The 24,319-nt window shown below is 41.7% G+C and overlaps 1 protein-coding gene and 1 pseudogene across 9 annotated transcripts in view; one reads left to right on the top strand and one right to left on the bottom strand.

Annotated features, from left to right (window-relative positions):
* Positions 1-24,319, top strand: part of LOC111078115 (acetylcholine receptor subunit alpha-like) — a 268,805-nt gene that overhangs the window by 104,948 nt on the left and 139,538 nt on the right. For 5 of the 9 annotated variants that reach the window (XM_041595520.1, XM_041595523.1, XM_041595515.1 and 2 more), the window contains 2 exons: positions 5,738-5,847; positions 15,818-15,998. The exons of 1 other annotated variant lie outside the window; for it this stretch is intronic. In XM_041595520.1, coding sequence (XP_041451454.1) covers positions 5,738-5,847; positions 15,818-15,998 — 291 coding nt within the window. Of the gene's footprint in view, positions 1-5,737; positions 5,848-15,817; positions 15,999-16,112; positions 16,192-24,319 lie in introns of those variants that run through there. 3 more of the 9 variants (XM_041595537.1, XM_041595518.1, XM_041595534.1) reach the window with 3 other exon arrangements.
* LOC121405037 lies at positions 22,771-22,901 on the bottom strand (annotated as a pseudogene).

Below are 24,319 nucleotides of genomic sequence, written 5' to 3'. Positions count from 1 at the left end.
CTGGTGGGTGTATGAACTAGCCCTGGGAGTGCCCAGCGGTGTCGTAGTTGTCTTCCCCGCAGTCCCGTTGCTCCTGCTTACGTCTGACGTTGATTTGTCGGTAGACGGACTGGCCCTGGGTGCATCCAGCGGTGTCGCAGTCGTCTCCGTCGAAGTTCCGTGATTCTTGTGTGTGTCTGGCATTGCGTTGCTGGCAGACGGACTGGCCCTGGGTGCATCCAGCGGTGTCGCAGTCGTCTCCGTCGAAGTTCCGTGATTCCTGTGTGTGTCTGGCATTGCGTTGCTGGCAGACGGACTGGCCCTGGGTGCATCCAGCGGTGTCGCAGTCGTCTCCGTCGAAGTTCCGTGATTCTTGTGTCGGGCTTGGTCGAATCCTGTTGTGTCTGTGCTGCGGGGTCTGGCTTGAGCGTTGCTTGGCGTAGAATGGTCCAATTGTGTCGTAGTCATTGTCCTAGTGGTAGTTGTGGGGTTGGTACAGAACTAGCATTAGCTATAGAAGGTTTGAGTGGAGAAGGGTCGTTACGGAAGGTCACGGTGCGCGGCGTTGTCGGCTGTAACGGGCTGGTTTCCCGAGTCAACTGTAAGTATGCTCGCCCGCATTGTATTATGGCCTTGATGCCGCATAGGAAGTCGAGTCCTAGGATGACATCATCGACCACCATAGGTAGTACCAGCAGTGTCACCTGTGTTTCAAGTTGATCTAGTCCTACCTTAACTGTCACTGCTTGTGTCACCTCCTTCGTTGCCCCGTCGGCTAGGCGGACTCGTGTCCTTACGTTTCGTACTTTCCCTTCCTTGCTTAGCTCCTTCACAGTCCGCTGGCTGACGAAAGAGCGGGTTGCCCCGGTGTCAAGGGTCGCTGACAATGGTATTCCGGCGATGGTTACTAGTGCGGCGATCCTTCCCCCCTCCAAGCTTAGGGGATGCCTTACTCCTGGGGGTCCTGGATGGGTGTCTCCGTTCGGGTCCCTGCCGGACGGAGACTCAGTCCGTTTCCCGGCCCGGATTGACGGCAGCATTCGATTGTCCGGATACCCCGGCGGCCACACTCCCAGCAAAATAACACGCGTCGATTCCTGCAGGTGTTACTGAAATGGCCTTCCTCGCCGCAATTCCGGCAGGCTCGTCGTACGTCCACCGATCTGGCTCCATCCTGAGTCGTCACGCGGTTAGCTGTCTCGGTACCTCGGGAGGCTCCTGTCTCGTCGGATGCGGTGCGCTGCGGAGCCGATGTTCCGCGTCCTTGGTGCGAGGGCACTCTTGGTTTGGTATCCGTGAGGTTGCTGATCGAGTGGGTCTGTCCGCGGTCCCTAGTCGTCTCATATGCCACTATCAATTGCGAGAGCTCCCTCAAAGTCTCGAACTCGTATCTCCTGGTGAAGAGTTGATATTCGGGCCTCAGGTTCTCGTATATTCTGTCCAGCTCTCTGTCCGGAGTATATTGGGCACGTTGCATCATAAGTCGGAGGTCAATCAGGTAATCCTGGAATGACTCATTGGGTCGCTGGTACCGGCTTCGGATCGTGTCTTCTAGACGCTGAAAATATCTAGGGGGCAAGAAGAAATCGAGGAACTCCTGCCGGAATTCGTTCCAGGGCTTCCCTTGCATCTGGAACGATCTAAACCATCCTTCCGCTTTGTTGGTTAGCAGTCCGGAGATGGCTCGAGGCAGCTTTTCGGGGCTCCCTCCATAGGACTCCACACGCTCTTCTAGTCGTTCGATGAACGCTAACGCGTCCGAGTGTCCGTCGAACTTCAATCCCCAGCTGCGTAATTTGTCGGCAAGTATGGCGTACGAGATTTCTTCCCTATCGGGCCGCGAAGCTCGGAGTCCTTCGGCAGAGTGTAGCTCGAAGTTGTCTTCGCTGAGTTTCCGTTCGGCCGTGGCTTCCTGGTGGTTAAAGTCCTTGGGTCCGGGTTCTTTAAGCAACGGTGGGATGTCGATTAATAAGGGCTGCTGCAGTTGGGCCCCCTCTTTCTGGGCTCGGTTGCTGGGTCCAGGTGACGGGGAAGGGGTTTTGTGCATACTTGTACTCGGAGCACTGCTGTACATCGTTCCTAGTTCCTTTATCCGTTGTTTGACCATCTCCGGGTATTCTCCCCGTGAGATAAATGTTAAAATCCGGCTACGTAACTCGTCCTTGCTGCCGTTTGCATCAAGGCCAAGCTCTACGGCTATGGCCTGCAGCTCGTCCTTGTGCCTATATGAAATCCACTGCAAACCCATATGACCTTTGTAATTGCTGCTCCTTGTATTCATGATCGATAGTCTTTTAGTCCCGTGTGCGTTGTGTCTCCGGTTGAGGCTGCTTACTGACTGCTGGCTATCCTGATCGTTGCTGGTCTGCTGGTGATCCTGGTCGTCGCGGCTCCTTGTGCTCGTGATCGATGGTCTTTTAGTCCCGTGTGCGTTGTGTCTCCAGTTGAGGCTGCTTACTGACTGCCTGGTTCTGGCTCGGTGTCCGAAATATATAGCCCGGCCGCTGACTGCGTCTCTGCCGCTGGCTGCGTTTCTGCCGCTGACTGTGTCTCTGCTGCTGACTGTGTTTCTGCTGCTGACTGCGCCTCTGCTGCTGACTGCGCCTCTGCTGCTGACTGTGTTTCTGCTGCTGACTGTTTCGAGAGGTTAGGGAAGCCAGGCTCGGCCGTACGTGAAAATTTGGGCAACTTTACGTGCGGTTAGCAACGACAGCGACAATACAATCATTCTACTCTTATCAACGTCGACCGACCCCGCCGCTGCGCGTCCGGCACGCTGGCATGACTGCCACGCGGCCACTGGAAGAACCTGATTCAACTGGCTGGAACCCCCCGTTCTTTCCCTTCTAGCTCAATAACACACCCCTTGGCCACTCAAAACACCTCGGAAGTCTCGGAGTCCCTGCTCGGGCGCCATCTGTAAGGATGCGATCTAGGCTGGGGTATAACTCTCAGTCAAGCCAGGGTCGAAATTACAGCCATATTTATAATTTGCCGGGACTCCGAGTCATGAGTGGCCATGGGACGGAGATTTCGTCTCGGGGATGCCAAGGCCAAGGGAAACGTGCGAAAGGGGGGTAGAACGGTCGAGATCTTCTGTAGAGTGCCTGGGCAGTCGCCGGGCGGCACCTTGGGGAAACTACAGGGCAAGGGGAAGGAGAGTAGGCGCAGAGACCCTCCCAAAGATACCTGGGCAGTCGCCGGGCGGCACTTCGGGGAAGGTACAGGCTGCGGGGGAAGGGAAACAGCCATGATCGCCAGAGGATGCCTGGGCAGGCCCGCACCTCACTAAGGGCAGGGGAGGAGGTAGCCAGGCCTGGCTGGCAGTCGCCGGGCGGCACTTCGGGGAAGGTACAGGTCTGCGGGGGAAGGGAAACAGCCATAGATCGCCAGAGGATGCCTGGGCAGTCGCCGGGCGGCACCCCCGGGAAACTACAGGGTAAGGGGAAGGAGAGTAGGCGCAGAGACCCTCCCAAAGATACCTGGGCAGTCGCCGGGCGGCACTTCGGGGAAGGTACAGGTCTGCGGGGGGAAGGGAGACAGCCATAGATAGCCAGAGGATGCCTGGGCAGTCGCCGGGCGGCACCTCGGGGAAACTACAGGGCAAGGGGAAGGAGAGTAGGCGCAGAGACCCTCCCAAAGATACCTGGGCAGTCGCCGGGCGGCACTTCGGGGAAGGTACAGGTCTGCGGGGGGAAGGGAGACAGCCATAGATAGCCAGAGGATGCCTGGGCAGTCGCCGGGCGGCACCTCTGGAAAACTACAGGGTAAGGGGGGGAAAACACGCACAGATCGACAGAGGATGCCTGGGCAGTCGCCGGGCGGCACCTCTGGAAAAACTACAGGGCAAGGGGGGGAAACACGCACAGATCGACAGAGGATGCCTGGGCAGTGGCACCGGCCAGCCCCAGAGGGAGAGCCACCCTTCAGGGCTGGGGGGGGCCTGGGAAGGTACAGGGCAAGGAAGGGGGGGAGGCCCTCCCGAGGGGTAGCCAGGTGGGCAGTTGCGGGCGCACTTGGGGGAGGTACAGGTCTGCGGGGGAAGGGAAACAGCCATAGATCGCCAGAGGATGCCTGGGCAGTCGCCGGGCGGCACCTTGGGGAAACTACAGGGCAGGGGAAGGAGAGCAGGCGCAGAGACCCTCCCAAAGATACCTGGGCAGTCGCCGGGCGGCACTTCGGGGAAGGTACAGGTCTGCGGGGGAAGGGAAACAGCCATAGATCGCCAGAGGATGCCTGGGCAGTCGCCGGGCGGCACCTCGGGGAAACTACAGGGCAAGGGGAAGGAGAGTTGGCGCAGAGACCCTCCCAAAGATACCTGGGCAGTCGCCGGGCGGCACTTCGGGGAAGGTACAGGTCTGCGGGGGGAAGGGAGACAGCCACAGATAGCCAGAGGATGCCTGGGCAGTCGCCGGGCGGCACCTCGGGGAAACTAAGGGAAGGGAGGGGGGAGAGGGCAGAGACAGATGCCTGGGCAGTGGGGGGGCCTGGGGGGGGGGGGGAAAGAGTGGGGGGGAAAACTACAGGGCAAGGGGGGAGAGAGGCGAGAGAAAAGCTGGGCAGTCGCGGGGGCACCTCTGGGAGGGTACAGGCGCGGGGGAAAGGCAGATCATCAGAGTATGCCTGGGCAGTCGCCGGGCGGCACCTCTGGAAAAACTACAGGGCAAGGGGGGGAAAACACGCACAGATCAACAGAGGAGGCCTGGGCAGTCGCCGGGCGGCACCTCTGGAAAAACTACAGGGCAAGGGGGGGAAACACGCACCGATCGACAGATGAAGACGCGCTGGTAGTTATTTAAGTTCCATTTTTATTTTATCTCTTCTTCTTCCTCTTCTCCTGCCTAACCGCACCGCTCGCCAGCCCTCTTCCTCACGACGGTGAGACTTGCTCACCCTTTCCTAGCTCGCCGTCAATATCTGTTTTCTTCTTCGTCTTCTTGGCTGCTTCCACTGGCACGTCCGTTCAGCTCGCTGGTCTGGAATATCTCTGTTTTCCATGTGCTTGCGATCTTATAAACCCACCCTTGTGGTGCTGGTGATTGAGCTTTCGCTCTCTGCTCTCCCGCTCTCTCTGCTGATGCTGGTGGTAGAGCTTTCGCTCTCTGCTCTCCCGCTCACTCTGTACAGATGTTGGTTGGTTGAGGTTCGTGTCTCCACTCTGTACTGATGTTGGTTGGTTGAGGTTCATGTCTCAACCTGTACTGATGTTGGTTGGTTGAGGTTCATGTCTCAACTCTGGAGCTTTTATCAGTGCTATCAGTGATGCCCGAGCGATCACTGTGCTTTTCCCTCCCATCTAAGTCACGACCGAGCAAGTACTTAAACTAATTTTGATTAATGCCATAGCTTAACTACTAACAAATGCCGTCACTTAACCTAATAATGAAAATAAAACATAATAATAACAAAAAAATAGTAACTAATAATAAGAGATCCTTCATGGTGAAAAAAATAATGTGGGGGAGCGTCTGCTCCTTCACAGTCTTTGAATGCAAAAAATTTACCATGCTTAAAATCCCGCCATAACTAACACTGACAAAACCGCCTGAAACTTTTTCAGCAATCAGCTGATAGAAAATAATAATCGAATAAAATATTAATTAGTGGCTAGAAATGTTTTCTTTTTGTACGGCCGATTACTTTTCAGACCGCCCTAGTATACTGATTGAGTACCGGGTATTCTATTATAACTATCTCTTATCCTTTTCATCGCTTATCACTTTCAATCAAATTTTTTTAATATATTTTATATTTATAGTCATGGTATGATTACAAACTTCGATGGGAGCCGAAAGAGTATGGAGGAGTGCATATGTTACATGTACCATCTGATCATATTTGGCGACCGGATATCGTTCTCTATAATAAGTAAGTAAGATAAATGTAAATTACATTTAAATAATACCTATTACTTTAGTTTTATAAATTCGACCGTTTTTTTAATGTTCGTTCTACGTCAAAATTTGAATAAAAGTTTACAAAAGAATGTCGTCCAATCGTAGAACATTTATATTGTAATTAAAGAAACCCATTTTCGGCGATTCTGGAACATTTTTTCCCCAAGAAATACTAGAGCGAAAAGTTCGTATTAGAAACCTTTCATTTAAAGCAAATTAAAAATTAGGTAAATAAGATTTTTACAAGGTTGTGTCTTCGTTTAACGCGCTCTATAGTTTGGTCTTATTTCACTCAGTATTCTCTTGCAACTTCATGGCGTCGAAAAGCTTTTAGTAGTGCAAAATAAGACCCGAAACAGAGCGAAAACGTGTCGTATAATTGTATTTTTTCATCATGGCTCAGGGTATGTACGTTTTGTCAGCAGTCGTTTTGTGTGGTTCACTTTGGAAATTAAGTAAACCTTTTTATAATTTTTTCTTTTATTCTATGTACTTCCAAATCGGGTTAAGCACATTGGGGAATTAGAAAAAATACTTTTTAATGTAACTGTTTGACCACTCCAAGAAATTTGAAGTTTTATAACTGTTTCACAAAGTAACACACATTTATAAAATTAGCAGGAATTTAAAAATTCCCGCTTTCATAATCATGCAATGCTATAATCAGGTAATTTCATAATGGGACTAAATACGTTTAAAACTACTATAAATTCCGGTCCAACAACAAAAAACAACTTAAACAAATTATAAAACAAATAGTCAATAATTATTGACTTAGAAATATAATCATGAAAATAGGCCTGATAAAGCCATATTGAATTTTATCGTCAGACTTCTTCTTATTTTTAGACTAAATCTTACTTAAACACCAAATGACGACAAGGCTCATGACGTTAATTAAATTAAATTTAAATTAAATGTACATACAGCGATCGATAAATATATCCTGTATGGAAAACTATGCTCGTCGATATGTACCTATGTAAATGTAAAGTCTTGCAGCTGGATGGCCCGCTTCAAACAATAAATGTACACCTTATGCGCGTATTTATTCAGCTAAAATTCATGATTTTTTTTACCATTGATATGTCGGCTATCGACATAAGCCAACAACAATGCAACATGCTCCAAGAAAATTATTTTTTTTTTGTTTTTATTATTACGGGATTTTATTTATCGAATCTTCCCTATTAGAGACTTACGACAAGTATACAAATCTTAGCCTAATATATTTATTTAATTAGTTACACTTAATTACTTAGAGTACGTCCCTAGCTAAGTATTATTGCTGGGTGGGAAGGTCTCTTCGCCGGAGTCGTGTATGGCTAGTGTGCCAAGTTAAAGACTGCGCAAGTCTATTAGGATGGGCTTGAAGCTTGGCCTGGTACTTTGCTTTCACTTTGGCCATTTCATCTTTAACTGATCCTACATTTAAGTCTTTATAGATATTTTCATTCCGTATGTACCATGGTGCCCCAGTGATAGTTCTTAGTATCTTCGATTGAGCTCTCTGGATTATTTCTAAATTACTAACGCAAGTATTTCCCCATAGCTCAGAGCCGAATGTCCAGATGGGTTTGAGAAATGCATTGTACAAAAGTACTTTGTACTCCAGTTTTAGTGATGAACGGGTGCTTATTAGCCAATGTAGATTACTAGCTTTAAATTTAAGTAGATTTCTCTTCGCTTCGATGTGCTTACGCCAAGTAAGCCTTCTATCCAGATGTTAAGCTATTTTACTTCGGTGGTTTGTGGAATGTTGATATTGTTCAGACATAATGGAGGGCAAGTTTGTCTGTTTAACGTGAAGGTGACATGCTTGCACTTTTGCTCATTTACATGTATCCGCCAGTCTGCTAGCCATTTTTCTAAGGCCACGAGATGAGATGATAAGTGATCCGTGGCCCTTCTTGGGCACTTGGAGCGACTTGGTCGAAGTTGTGGTTAGGCTGTTTGTCGGTAGATCTGCTGTGAATATGATATACAGTGTCGGTCCAAGCACGCTGCCTTGCGGTACACCAGCTTCAATTGGATGATATTCAGAGAGGAAATCTTTGCATCGTACTGCGAAACTTCTTTGCTGTAGGTATGACTCCAATATTCCATGGATGTTCTGTGGAAGTAATATTTTGATTTTGTGGATTAAGCCATCTAACCAAACGCAGTCGAAAGCCTGGGCGACATCCAGAAAAACAGCGGAGCAATACTCCCGTCTTTCAAATGCATTTCGTATCTCAGAGGTTATACGGTTTACTTGTTCAATGGTTCCGTGTTTTTCGCGAAATCCAAATTGGTGAGTCGGGATGGCACCGTTGATGTGTAGGTGTTGTTTGATACGATTCAGGAGCAGCTTTTCAAATATCTTTGATAGGCATGGCAGTAGGCTGATAGGTCTATATGATGATGGCTTGGACTTGTCTTTTCCGGCTTTATGGATCATTGTGATGACTGATTTCCTCCATTCTTGAGGATAATAGCTCCATTTCATCATGCTGTTGAATATCACAGTAAGGAAATAAACTGCACAGCTCGGCAATTCTATGATCATTTTAGGAGAGATGAAATCGTGGCCCGGAGCTTTCTTTTGCTTTGAGATTTGGTCTTTAATGACCCTTGTGACTTCTCCTGATTGGAATATGATAGGCGGAGTAGCTTCGGGATTGTTGGTTGGTGGGAGCACAAAGCTATTCGTTGCTGGGTGTGGTTTGAAGACGTTTTCTAGATGGACGGCAAATGTATTTGCCTTCTCTTTGTTGCTGCGAGCCCACTCTCCTGTTTGTGTACGCAAAGGTGATTCACTCTCGATTGGTGGGCATACGCCTGATTTTGCTTACCACAGTGGGAATCGTTTGCTAGTTGGGGAGAGTTGCTCCATATAGGATATTTGAGCTCGGTTTTTTTCATCTTCTAGGGCTCTGCGTAGTAGTTGGTTGGCTATTTTTAGCCGCTCTTTCGAGGCAGGTGATCTGTGTGCTTGCCACTCTCGGCGAAGCCTTCTTTTATCGCGTAGCAGCACATCAATGTGCCAATACGACTGCTGTTGGAAAGTTTATTAGATGCTAATATTGGTGTTGAGTGTTTTGCCGCCAGTGACATTGAGGAAACCAATGCTTCGACTGACCTATCAATGTCATCTTTACAATTAATGTTTGGGCAGCTATCAATATGAGAGATTATGTACTTCCTGTATTTGGACCAATCTGTTTTGCTAGAAGTTAGAAAGTGTGGGCGTTCTGAAAGCTGTAGATGGTCGTAAAGGTGAACTAGAATGGGCGAGTGATCCGATGATAGATCTGTTAAGTGATCTACATTAATCTGAGCTTGCAGCACCCTTCGTGTAACTGCAAAACCAATCAAGTCGGGTTGCTTGTTTGGATCTGTAGGCCAATATGTGGGCTTGCCCGGATAGATAAAGTCTAGCTTGTTTCGTGGGGTTATTATAGCGTTATATAGTTGTCTTCCTTTCGGGTTGGTAAGTCTAGTTCCCCAATGGGTATGCTTGGCATTGTAGTCACCAGCTGCTATAAATCGGTCACCTAGTAGGTCGAAGAATGTTACAAATTCTGTTTCGGAAATGCAGAAGCGTGGTGGGCAGTATACTGCGGCTAGGTTTAGGTAGCCGCTCTGAATTTCATTATGAATTGCTGTTGCCTGTAGATAAGGTGTAGCAAATGAAGGCAATGGATAATGCCTAATGCGATTCTTGATCAGAACGCCAGTACCTCCATGTGCCTTACCACCGGGATGATTTGTCTCATAGAAGTTATAGCCAGCGAGGTGAAAATAGTTTTTATTTGTTAGGTGAGTCTCTGATATGAGCATAGCGTCAATGTCGTGTTGAGCGAGGAACTGTAAGAGCTCGCATTTGTGCTGAGAAATGCCATTTGCATTCCAGAAACATATATTTAGACAGGACATTTTAACAGATTTCTGTTTGATAAGGAGCTCCAGGAGGAGATTTTGGTTGCGCATAAGCTCCTGCATCGTTTGTTGTATTGCTACCATTGTGTTTGTTATAGTTACCAGCATTGACTCAATTCCACTAGGCAATTGGGATGGATTAGCAGGGGTATGTTGGGCAGAGATTTCTGGGATCTGATTTGATGCCTGATTCTGCATTATTCCAGCTGTGGTTGGTTGAAGTGTCGGCTTAGAGATTGAGGCGTACGACCCGTTGTTGTAACTTAACGCCTGAGCAAAAGAAACTCCTGGAGTCGTAGTTGATGGTATATATGGTAAGTTTTGTCGGACGACCGGGTTTCGAGCTGCAGTTATTTGTTGGTTTAGGCGATTTTTCAATTCTTTATAGACAGGACAACCTCTATAGTTGGTAGTATGGTTTCCCCCACAGTTGCTACATTTTTTGGCAGATGGGTCCTCCTTATTTACGGGGCAGGCCTCAGTGAGATGAACATCACCACAGGCAACGCAGACTGCCCGTAGAGTGCAATAGGTTTTCGTGTGTCCATATTCCTGGCAATTTGTGCATTGGACCGGTCCATTTTGTCTGTGTGGTTCCACAACGGTGATCCTACGGTGCAGTAGGTATTGAAGCTTGTATATTGGGTGAACTTCATTTTTACTTATATGCATACTTTCAGGTGTCAGTTCTATTTTGAACATTGGCTGGGGAATTTTATTTCTATTTATTATGTTCATAGCCATATTGACTTTGAAACCCTTATCGTTAAGTCCATCTATTATCTCATTGATTGGGACTGTTGGTTCGATTCCTTTGATAACCACTTGTAATCCTTTGCTACTTTTAAGTTGGTAGGTGCAGTAATTCATTTTTTCATTTTCGAGGTATTTCGCAACTGATCGATAGTTTTGTTCGTCATTGACTTGTATTTTTGTTTCATTTATATTACCCCATTTTATGTACGTGACATAGAATGTGTTTGCGCCAATTGTATCAGTTATTTTTTTGACCAGTTCAGCACAATTTGCCTGTCGAACATAAATAGGTGGTGGTCTTAATTTTTTGGACTTGGGTGTTTGGGTGATCTCATCTTCATTTGGGACACTTAGTATCGCAAATCTATTGTTTGCTAGTGCCTTATGTGGCACAGTGTTCTCGGTCATTTTAGTTATTTTAGCTGCATTGTTGTTCTTCACATTTTGTGGGCTCAATTTTCTTTTGATTTGCACATAGCGATCGAGCCCAGTCTGAATTAACGCTCCGTTAGCATTTTTTGAACTTATTGGTTGCGAGAGTTGGGGCTTGTCGCAGTGGTTCGACAGTATCGGGCGCTGAGCAATTGCAGTGGTTGTTGTTGTGGTTGTTGTGGTCGAAGACACAGTTTTGAGCGAAACCATTGTACTAGTTGTTGTCGATATTAGCAAACCGCTGGTTAGGCAGTACGAGTCGGGGGATGGGCACTGAGCACTCCATGACCCACTTTGCAATGCAGGGGAGAGAGAGTGTGCTCTCTCCTCGTTCACTTGCAGTGATGCAGTTTTTGTTGGTACTGCTGCCTTTGGCGAGCGTATAGAGAATTACGCGTTGTTTTTTTGCCTGCGAGAGCCGACGCTCGTCTTGTTGTTGTTGCCGGGCTTGGCTCATTTTGGCTTTGGTTACAGTGCTTGTGCTCTTTACCGAGCTGGTGCTCTTAAACGTTGACATTTGTTCTTTTCTATTATTTCTATTAATCTTTATTACTCGATTGGATGGTATTCATGGGCAGCACGATCACTAGTACCCATGCCTACCCCGAGCGCTTTTTCGCGAATTAATTTATGATTAATCGCGATTAATTGATTTATTTGATTTTCACCGCGGAGCGATACAAAAATACGTCTGTAAGTCGTTGACGGTTGACGCACCAAGAAAATGGGTCGTACTATTTTTACGCTCCATTTCTGAAAATCTGATGCATGAATGTATTCATCATAATCACTAGCTATGTGCGTTCACCAGTTATATCGTATCCCTGATCCCCCTGGTCAAGTTGTGTTGGTAAACACACCCCTTGTATGTATCTTATGTAACTTATGTATCTTATATCTGGTTGCCTAGAGCTTGGAAAGTTCTGAAAAGCTGAAAAATTCAGCTATAAATCCGACTCAGACTCTTTGTAGCTGGAAGATATTAAGCTTTCAAATTCAAATTTCATCATTTTTTTGCGGAATTTTTTCCTGATAAAGTCTGATGATTATGTTAATAATAGCTCTTGGACGATATTAACATAATCATCAGACTTTATCAGGAAAAAGAATTAAAAGACTAAAAGTCCATTTCCTGCACTCCCACTTGGACTTTTCTCTGACAAACCTAGGGGACGTTAGTCATGAACACGGAGAGAGATTTCACCAGCAATTAAAAGCTATGGAAGGACGGTATCAAGGTGTTTGGAACGAGAATATGTTAGGCGACTATGTGTGGACTCTCAAAAGAGAATTTGATTCGAATGACAAAGATAGCCACAAAACTTAAACTATTTTAAGAACAGTAACAAGCAGTATATAACCAAATTTATCACATACGTTTAAAAACTTGTAGCAACATAACACAAAATAAAAAACGAAAAACACAACGAAAAAAGTAACTGTCAACAACATTTAATGCCAAAGGAACACGTTCAGGTACCAAAAATGCAACCCCTTTTCGTTTGTATTGTGCCCAATCGGCAGTTGGGCTCGCAACAATCCAAAAAGTATTTTTTCATTTTCTTAGGTTTGGTTAACGAATTATAGCTCCTGCATCTGTCCATAGATTGTAATGAACAATACCCTAATCGACGCATAATTAATTTCGGGAAAAAGTACCGCAAGAAAATGATGAAATTTGAATCGGGTCGGATTTAAAACTGCATTTGTCAGGTTTTCAGAACTGCAAAGTTCTATGCAACCAGATATAAGATACTTAAGTTATTTGAAAAATAGAAGCACTACCTCTGAAAAAAAACATAAAAAAATACCAGATTTTAAAAAATTCGTTAAAAAAAATATACTTCTTTAAAAAATTAAAAATCCCTATATCTCTCAGAAAAATTCATTTTGGGCCACAGCGTAAATGTGGTGTTGACTAGTGTAAATTTTGGCTCATCGCTGCCACCGGCTCAATTGGAAATCCAAGCTAACACATATATGAAAAACAGAGATAGCATGAGGTAAAATGATAAATTGCGATATAGTCCGTCTCCAATCACGTCTTCCGGCCATCAGTCGATGAGTTTTGCCCTATTTGTGACAAAACGAAGCCTTCCGGTTAAATTACTAAATTTGGTTCTGACACAGTTTACACTAGATGTGTTTTTTAAAACGAAAAATTTTCCTTTACTTTTCAACACAGTTACGAACTATTTTTGGCTTTTCTGCATCTTTCTGCCAATTAGCGTAATTATCACCTATGGCCACCCCTGTGGACATACAGATACTGCTGCGATACGGGAGGACTAGGTGGACGTGCAAAAGCGATGCAAAAAATCTATCGCAGAATTGTAGCAAAAACCAAAAAAAAAAACATGAGAGCTGTAGTAAATGAAAAAAATTTCATTTGCTCTGCTCTCATCTCGCTCTCAGTTTTCAGCTACCTATCCAGCTACGCTGGGCATATCATTTCGTTTTCTGCTGTTGCTATTGCTATAGCATATGGCGGGACAAAACTACGAGAAGGTCAGAGCAAATACTTTTACATTTTTCGGCAATGGCGCTGTTTCAGCTTTGTTCAAAGTGAGAGCGCTAGCGAAAGCAAAACCAAATATTACGGAGTAGGTTAGCATTTTTAAACGCTGGATAATTTGTTGCACACCTTTTATGAAAGTGCTCTGCACCATCAATTTCAATGGTAAACAAATTACTTACTGTATTTCGTTGTGCCCGTACAAGCACAAACGATGCCGCACAGCTTGGTGATTCTGTGCCAAAGAAGGCCAAGGTGGGGTTTTCAGCCAATGAAGTCATGGAGCCCGTCTTTTTGAATGCACGCGATATTAACCATATTGATTACCTTCAAAGGAATACAACAGACAATGCCGAAAATTCTGCCAACTTATTGAAACCGAAACGAAAGACTTTGGACAACAAAACATCTCCGGTTTTCGTAAATTGTGTGTATTGTGTGCGCTCCGGTTTTCGTAACTTTTTGCTATCGATAGTGTTTCAATCCCAAATTGTTTTACGATATTTATCTTAAAAAATCTTTCTTTGCTTTGGAAATGGAAAAATTTTAGATAAATATGCCATCGTTTTGGCAATCGCATTACATTAGTTTTATTTATGTGCAATTCGTAAAAATCTTGCGATATACGAAAACCGGAGCATGGCTGTATGTTGTCAAATAAAAAAACTAAAATGCCGACAAAATCGTGATATATACGTATGTATATATATATACATATATATATATATAATGCAACGTTACTTGGACTCTATTCAAAGTTACAGAAGATCTGTTTGGAATTTTGTTTGTCCCTTGGCTGCCCGCAATTTGTTGGAGTATCTTTCGCTTGGTTTTCCAGTGCTTCTCCAGCGATTTCTGCTTCTCCTTCTATACTCCCAGTCATTCCCGACCAAACTATAATAGATTTTCTAGTAAAAAAAAGAAAATATGTTCATATTTTTGTGGGAGTTTTAGTTTCTTATCATAAGTAAAGTACAATAAGTGATGAAATATATGTGAATGGTAAATTAAATAGAATTTGAGCGTCGTTCGTCGTCTGGTCCATGATGCACTATATAAGGTGGTCTCATCAGCTGCGTTGAGGACGATCAACATTTTCAGCCCTCTCTCTCAGCTCTCAGAAAGACAAGAGCAAGAAAGAGATATCACTCTTTGTCTGTTGTTGTATACTGCAAACATATCGTCCTCAAAAGAGAGCAGATGTCCCGATGAGACCACCTTACATAAAAAATTGTTGCATCATGGTCTGGTCTCTCTCCATAACCTGTTCGTCAGAGCCTGGTTTGAAACTCTCTTTGCGTCTCTCTAGCCGATCTGCTTTTTGCTTGGGAGAGGAAAAAATCAAACACAAAATAAAAATAGTACGTACAAAAATCATAATAAGCTTAATATTTATAAATTCGATTGGTTTTTACCTAGCTTAGATATAACTTTAGATTTTTCTCAGACGTTTGGTTTAACGCAAACGAAAATGCTGCAAAAGTGAGTGCTCGAAAATACAAAAACGGGGACAAAAACAACATATGTACATACATATCGCCGCGACACATTAGTGATCAACGCGAGTTTCGTTGATGATTTTTTTTTTTTGGACTTCTCCCAAACTTAAAAGCCTGACCACCTCAGCTTTATGGCATCGATTTAAACAAATGGTTAATTAATAAACAATAAATAAATAAATATATATAAGAACAAGCTAAAGACGTTATTTTCGTTTTAATTGGCCCCAGCCAGTTTGAATTCATATTTTAAAAATACTGAAAAATATATTATATGGAACAATACGAAAATAAAAATAAATTATAGGTTTAAAGCTGGCTTATCCTAAATACATGTAAAATATAATTTTCTTCATTTGAAGAATTTTCACTCTTTTTATAGTTTTTGATGTTAGCTATTTAGCTAACCTTTGACGATGGTTTTGATGGATTTACGTCTCTATCTTACGTCTCTACCTAACAAGATTCTAATTTATTTATCATACTAAGAAGTTTTTTATTATAATAATTTTTTATTTTTTTGTCATAAACTGCACTAGACACTATAATATAATAATAATAGTGCATTTTAATTTAAATGACACAATTATCGCCAAGATATACACGCATACAGATATGTTTATGCATTCAAGATATATAACATATGTATAAAATAATACGATGAATTATATTTTAATATTACCATTTACAGAAAGAATAATAGCTGAATTTCAAGAAATAGATTATCCAAATACACTCGATTAACCTAATATACCTTATAATTACATAATAAAAAAAGTAATCATAATTTATACGGATATTGAAAAAATATCATGTAGTGCTGATGGTAACTTCGAAGTGACTCTTGCAACAAAAGCCACAATTTACTCTGAAGGATTAGTCGAATGGAAGCCGCCAGCTATATACAAGTCATCCTGTGAGATAGATGTAGAATATTTCCCGTTTGATGAACAGACATGTGTTCTAAAGTTTGGCAGTTGGACTTATGATGGGTTTAAGGTAGGTCTGTCAAAATCTGCCTTTAATTTACTTATAATTAATATACAATTGTTTGTTTTCATTTTTAATGTTTGTATTTATTCGATATTACTCTAAAATCAATTATTTGAAAAGAAGCAGAATTTCGACCTACGCTCCAAATACACACTATTCCGAAATTGCATTTACGTAACAATTTAATTTGAATTTCAACGCATTTTACAATTTTTTTTTTATTAAGTAATCGAAAATATATGACTTACACAAGTTAACTTGCTGATCAATATAAATATATATATAGAAATATTTAATGCACTGAAGAAAGTTCGTGAAATCATTTACTCTTATTTGAGTTTATAGTTTCCATTTTTGTACTAATTGCTACATATAATTCTTTTTGTTTTACAATGGTAAATTCATAATTTTGTACATACAATAAATAAAACTGTATTACATAAAGATTACACTACTCAACAAAATTAAAATTTTTCTTTCGGCTGTGGACCAAAATCACTTTTCTGATAGATATCGGGATTTAAAAACTTTTGTACTACATTATTTTTTTATTGTTTAGCTATTTCTAAAGAATTTTTAAAATCTGGTATTTTTTCATGTTTTTTTCACATAACATAAGTTGCATAGAACTTTGCAGTTCTGAAAAGCTTTCATCATTTTTTACTGTATTTTTCCGAAATTTTGACTTTAAAAACTCAGGAAAAGTCGAAAAAATATATATCTTGGCTAACATTTTTAGTTTTGGATATACGCATAGATATAACTAGGCGTCGTTTACGGTATCGTTTTTAAGAAACGATAAATAAACGGCCAAGTTGCAGCCGTTTGACCAAAACGACTCAAAACTAATTTTACCTGAAAAATACCGTTGCTGGTCCAATGCCAAAGGAACACGTTCAGGTACCAAAAATTCAACCCCCTTTCGTTTGCTTTGTTTCCTATTTTCGGTTGGGCCCACAACCTTCCAAAAGGTATTTTTTGTCTATTTATTCATTATTGAGCTTTGGTTAACGAATTTTAGCTACACCGTTTATCCATAGATTTTAATGAACAATACGACGCTTAATTAATGTGTGTATCTAAAACTAAAAATGTTGGCCAAGAATTATTATTTTTTCTACTTTTCCCAAGTTTTTAATGTTAAAATTTCGGGAAAAAATACCGCAAAAAAATGATGAAATTTGAATTTGAAAGCTAAATATCTTCCAGGGGTTAAGCTGCAGATACAAAATGTCTGGGTGGGATTTATAGCTGCACTTATCAGCTTTTCAGAACTGCAAATTTTCAATGCAACCAGATATAAGATACCTAAGTTATGGGAAAAATAAAAGCACTACCTCTAAAAAAAACATTAAAATAAACCAGATTTTTAAAAATTCTTTAAAAAAACTAAACCTTAAAAAAAAATTATCCGTTACAAATTTTTAAACCCCGAAATCTATAAGAAAAATTCATTTTGGGCTAAATGTCGTGTTGACTAGTGTTATTCATTTTTTTTTTTAAATTATTATATATAAGATATTTACATATAATTTCATAAAGTAAATGTCTATTTATTTTAACTTGATTTTTAATACATAAGCGTAAATTAAGGTATATTCTTCATAGTCCTTTTTCAAATATTAAATAACTTTTCTATACACTTCAATGCACCCGTGCATACAGGGATAGGAAAATAACTAATTTTTGATTAAGTAAGGTAACAGCCAAAAAATATAGACATTGTAAACAGGCATATAATTATGTACATTAAAGGTCAACGGTATAAATTCCCATGTATAATCTAATATTTACAGTTAAATATGTGTATTTATTAAGTTTAACTTACATAAGAAATAGATTTACGTTGTCATTCAATTAGTAATTGAAAATATGTACACACCCAGGTACACACCAATGGCCAAGTAAACATGTTTACAATTGATTAAGCCAGAAAATACTTTTTTCTGAATATAAATACGTAAAGAGTTGGCTGTGGATCAGGCAAAATATATAGCGACAACACCCGTTTAACGTTATACAATATTTTTAATATGTACTCGATTTGTAAAAAATATTATCTAATTTGGTCAATCTATTCAATCTATACTAAAGTTTTTAATACAAACCATACGAGACATATTAGCCTTTTTACACTGGGCGCATGAGGATCTTTCCGTTAAATGGAACATGCGACAATGGTGCCCATAAGAGCCCTGTGGATAGAGGAAGACAATGATGCGGCAGCATCTTTAATCATCATTGGCAAGTATTGCCATATTCTGTCTAGTATTTTTTACAATTATTCGGGGTATCGATAACAAATAGCTTTTTTTGTCGCATCAAACAATAACAAAAACTGAAAAATGATGCGAAAAAGATGCGGCTTTGAGGTAAACGTCTCGCATCATTTTCCGCACCTTCGACAATGATGCGGCAGTGTAAAAAGGCTATAACGGGACATATTTGATTTATCGTATATGATTGAAAAACTTTTTTCTCGTTACCAATTTGACAAAAATCAAGTATGTAATTTCTGAAGCATTTCCCCGAATTTACGAATAACTGGCCAGAGAAGCACCCTTTGGTGTTAGCAGCTTGTTTTTTCTCATTTTGGACATCGTTAGTCGAGCATCTAAGTCCATCGGCTTTGCCTAGTGGTTTGGAAGTTACATATCGTCTTTTTTGAGGTGCGAACACCGGAAAGGTGCCTCTCGGAAATAGTACGTGACAGCCCTTATCATAGATATTTTTCTCATTTTTATGCAAAATATCAGCAATTTATTTTTAATAGATAGAAATTTAAAAATTGTGCTTTGATTCTCACGAAACACGTTTTAAAGTGCACTATGAACAATAACATATCATAAGAAGAAACATAAACATGAATCTGCGATTTTGCTGATGTTTTGGTTTTTAGTTTTAAAATTTTTGAATTCACCTCATATGTTAATGTTTTGTGCTCCAATTTGTTTCGAATCAACTGTTAAGTATAAAATAATGTAATTTGTTTGATTATCCTGTTTAGTTGATTTTTTGAGGGTGACGAAAATCAGTGTTGTGAACATGCACTCACTTTTGCTCGCCACTGTATATACTAGCAGACCCGGCGAACATAAACCTTGAGAACAACATCGCTTGATTTCACATTCTTTGAAATTGTTTGGTATGCATTTATCAGCTTTTCAGAATGATAGATTTCATGAAAAATAAATAATATAATACATATAATATATAAATAAATTTAGCACCACCTCTGAAAAAAACATTTTTCAAACTGGGGGGGGAATTGTGCAGCGCAAACAAATTCACCACCATTCTTATGGTGAACTTGACTTTGAATCTGAATGTTTAAAAGCAGCTTTCAGGGAATTAATATGAGAAAAATTGATCCGACAATGAAAATGCCCACTACGAAAGCAACGCCACGGCCCAGCCGTTCTCAGTTGATCCAATACTATAAATTAGTTTTTCTCCATTTTTATATACAGTGCCGCTCAACTGAATAGGTTCAACAAATTTCAAAAGTAAAACCGCTACATCTTCTCAACCAAATGACCGATTTTGCTGAAATAATTGCCTGCTGAATTTTTGCTGCTGGTGTTGTCGAGTGCTAAGACCCTCCTTTCATATGTTTTCCATATGTTGTCTCATTTCGAATAAAGGTGCCAACTACATTATGGAATCGTCCTACCGAATTGTTTGACCAAACTCCCGAAAATCACATTTTACTGTTAATTACCGCTTGGAACGTTTTTGGCCAAACTGTTAGTGCAATATTAAAATACACAAAAATTCTAAACTAAGACGGTATTTGACGGAAAACAGAGGGTTAGGAGGGTTGGTCAAGCAATTTTAGCTCAATCTTTGATCTATATTTTTATAAGAAACATCTTCAACGACGCCTCATTAATGTACCTATACACAAAAAATACAAAGACACAAAATATAATTATATTTCGACTTGAGTTGACCTGAGTTTTTAACTAAAAATTTTGAAAAATATGCAACTAAAAAATAACACATTTTGCATTTAAAAGCTTGACATTACCAAGCTGGTAATCTGAAGCAAAAATTTTTAAGTTAATTAAAAAAACGTTCTGAGGTAGACGAAAGGAATAATTAGTTTTAAGTCGCAACCACAGTTGCGCGGGTGGCATAATGGTGTGGGCTGCTATTTCCTTTCAAAGAAATGAATGAAAATGTGTACAAAACTGTCATAAAAAGGCAAAAAGGCAGTCCTTAAAAGATCAAATATTTGAAGTTATATGAAGCCAGGGTGGGACTACCAATACCAACTTATACCTAATCGGTATATTATTTTGTTAAAAACCAACAAGATGAGGTTTTTGAATTTTAAAATTCTGGAACCTATTCAGTTAAGCTTAAATAAATAGGCATTTTTTGTAATGTTTCTGAAGGAAAAAGAGAAATTAGAGTAGTTTGGGGATGAGTGAGTTAGGAAAAGAAGAAAAAGAAGAGGCACAGAAAATAAAATATCGGGCGAAATGTCCGTGCAGTACTGCAATAACTACTTCTACTAACATGATATATAATGATATACATTTTTTTTAACTATGCAATGCGTATCGTATCATTAGGTTAGGTTAGGTTAACCCAGACGGCCCTCACGGGGCCACGCATAGGCCAATATGGCCCTTAGTTGTCCGGATGGGGGTGTATGAACCTTTCGAAAATATTTATGAGGTTTTGAAGTCCTTAAGGATCGAGGTGTTTTCCCCTGGCGTCCTCTTGGAGGCATCTTCCAGTGATGCCAGTACCGGGGCGCCCAGGTATATTCTCCTAGCCCTTGAGAGAGATGGGCAGTTGCAGATGAGATGTTCCAGGGTTTCCGTTGCCCCGGATTCCTCGCATTTCCTGCAGTGGCCACTGTTGGTGATGCCTAGTTTGACAGCATCGTATCATTTCAGTATCGATGCAAAATGATGATGTGCTAATGAGCCGCAGTGCGTGAAGGGTTATGTAAGCGAGCGTAGCGAGTGCGCAGGGCGCAGGGCGCTTGCCTCTTAGTACATATGTATATATTCTTGATCAGAATCAATAGCCGAGCCGATATAGCCAAAGACAATATAATAGTAAAATGAGTAACGACCATACATTTTTTCTGTCCAATATGTTTGCCTGGTTGGAGTTTAAAAGTGTTTAAAAGCCTCAAAAGAGCGCTCACCGCTCTCTCAAATTAGTCGTGAGGCAACCGACGACTGAGATTTCACTGTGCATTCTAGATCTGCTCTAGTGTTGGTTTTTTTTTTTACCTTTCACTTTAAAATTTTTTAAACATGATTCCAGCAACTTCGTAAATAACAGAGGCTTAGAATCTACGCACATGCATTCCATCTGGTATTTTATCCGGATTGATGACAATATCATGATTGTCACATTCCAATTTGAGATTTAATAATTTCAATAATTCATAGTGCTTATTCAGTATTTCGTCCAGGTCTCTGACTATGCGCCTTGCTATTGGTTAATTGGCTCGTTCATGGTCTACACGATTTATGTCCTCACATCCCATTATATAGATATATGTTTTTTTTTGTATTCATGTAGTTTATTTTAGCTTAGATTACTTACACCTAGTAACAATTAATGCGAACAATATGGGGTGACGGACTGGGGACTGATGGGGATAGGGGTCGTGTGTAAAGCGGTACTGCCGCAAAGCAATGCTTCGCAAGCCCAAGGATACCTACTCCGTCTGCTCCTTCCGCCTTCTCTCTAGGGACCTCTAGGCGAACACCGCGGCAGCTTCCCATACTCTCTGCTCTGCTCTGCAACAGCGGCAGCAGTGTTTCCACGCTTAACCTGGACCCTGCGACGGCTTTCAGCTCCTGCCGCTCGTAGCTGAACCTATGGCACTCGAAGAAGACATGCTGTGCGCCCTCTACTATGCCAGTGCCGCACTCTAGGCACCAGTCAGCAGCCATGCCCACTTAGAGCCTGGGTGAGGTAAAAATCTACCTGCCCGTGCTTCCGCTCAACCCAGCACGCTATGCGTGGGATGAGGGTGTGCGTCCAGCGCCCTTTATGTGAGCTGTCTCACCTTGTCTGCCACCTCTCCAAGCTGCTCATTCTGGCGGAAGCCTTCAGCTCTGCCTTGGTGTGAGCCGCTTCACTGTTCTGATTATATATTATATATGTATGTATATATTTGTAAAAACGTATGTACTTCGTTTGGCATTGACAGTAATGAGCCCATTTTTGGTACACGTTTTCTGTTAAATGTTGAACTGAATTGTTGACCATTTGCCGCAGTATTGTAAACTATATTTTTTGCTCCGAACGATGTCATTTTGAAGCATGAATTGATTTTTTCAGGTAGTTGTACTTTTTCCTGATGCGCAACACATGCCATCTGACGACTCTTGCTGGAATTTGAGCGCTTGACAATGTGGACGAAGAAATGAAGCTGATGTATACATCAGTTTTGGACTAGTCCAAAACTTCGTAAACGTTATCGCAAACGTGAGTTACGCGAAACTTAAACGGGTAAAACTATCGGATTCAGATCCAAAAATGATACGAAAATTAATTACTAGTCGCTCAGTTTATGGCAGAGAAAGTTTCGTTTTCGGTAGCTCGCAGAAGGTATCCTTGGAGGACCTTTTATAATATCTTTTGCGAGCCTTTATGCTATCTTTTACGATACGATTTTATTATCATTAAAGAGCCGAAATTTATATTAAAAGTAGCCCACTAGTAATATTAATAGTAAATTAAAAATAATATTTTTGGCTCGTATTTTATTTCGTTCGAATATTTATTATTTAGTAGTAGGGACGCAAAATTTACACAAGCAATTTATTCACATTAGGAATAATCGCAAAGGTCAACTCAGCCGACGTGCAATGACCTAGTCTCACTCCGGAGGAACATGCCTTCGTGATCACGGTTAACCTCTACGCCTCTGCTCGGCATCGGGGTTTCCATGTCCTCACAGATAGAAGCAGTTGGGAATTATAAACCTATCCTACTGCTACCCAAGAACACTGTATAGTTTTAAGACTTGTCCAGTTTTCACTCTTTTATAATTCCGTTTGCGATAATTTTGCGAGACTTTAGTCAATGCTTGGTTTTGGTACAATAAATATCGGGACTTTACCGGTAGCTAGCTATATTCTCCGTTATGTTTTACATTCTTGTCAAAAGTTTTACTCATTTAAGCCTGTTTGCGTATTTTTTGCGAGACTTTTGTCGACGCTTGGTTTTTGTCCTCTCAGTGCTCTTTTTTGAGCCCGCCTACGAACATTTAGCGAGATTTTACCAGTGGCTAGCTATTTTCTCCGTTATGTTTTACTTTCTTGTCAATGTTTCACTCATTTCACCCAAAAATTTGTTAATGAATTACGTTTTTTATGGTTTTTTTTTTTTACCTGAATCTGAACCCTTTAGCTTTGGCTTACTGTCTGGGAACAATTAACTTTCAAATTAAAAATTGCGCAGGATTTCCCAAAACATTGAATTTAAAAACTCAGGAAAAGTTAAAAAAAAAGTTTTCTTCAGCATTTTTATTATTTTTATATATAACGTTTATACAAATCTATGGATATGGATTTAGGGGACATAATTCAAACGGAAGCACTAGAGAAAGCTACGCAGACCGTCACTAATGCTCTACAGATGGCGTTTCTCAAATCCTGCCCGATCAGCCGACCCCCAAAGTCCAATCACAACCCGTGGTGGACACGGGAGTTGAGCGAAGTCAGAAAGGAATCGAGGAAACTCTTCAATAAAGCAAAAGTGACAAACACACAGGAAAGTTGGGACGAGTATCGCCGCAGCTTCAATACCTACAAAAACACCTGTAGGAGGGCGAAAAGGGAATCATGGGCAGCCTTCTGCGATGCCATAGATGGTACCACTGAGGCCTCAAGGCTTCGACGCGTACTGTCGAAGGCACCCACCACACCAGGCCTGCTCCGCAGCCAGGACGGTACCTTCGCAGAGAGCAGCCAAGAATCCCTGGAGCTCCTCATGAGTACTCACTTCCCGGGTTGCTCAGATGTCACCGGTGACGAATCCAACGCCACCAACGACACTGAGGATCATCCAGGAGAGGAAATCGAGGATCTCATACGAAATATAATGGCACCAGACAAGATTATCTGGGCCATTAAATCATTCAGTCCCTACAAGTCACCGGGACCGGATGATATCCGACCAGCCATGCTGCAAGCAACTTGCCTGCACCTACTACCATGGCTGAAGAAAATATTCGAAGGATGCCTCCTAACTGGGTACGTCCCCCATGGGTGGAGGGAGGTGAGAGTGGTCTTCATCCCCAAGGCCGGGAAGATAAACCACATCTCCCCAAAGGACTACAGACC

The sequence above is a fragment of the Drosophila obscura genome, unplaced genomic scaffold, assembly GCF_018151105.1.
Source record: "Drosophila obscura isolate BZ-5 IFL unplaced genomic scaffold, ASM1815110v1 contig_13, whole genome shotgun sequence".
In the NCBI taxonomy this organism is placed as follows: domain Eukaryota; kingdom Metazoa; phylum Arthropoda; class Insecta; order Diptera; family Drosophilidae; genus Drosophila; species Drosophila obscura.
The sequence above is the reverse complement of the archived record's forward strand: the minus strand, read 5'-3'. Positions and strand labels throughout refer to the sequence as shown.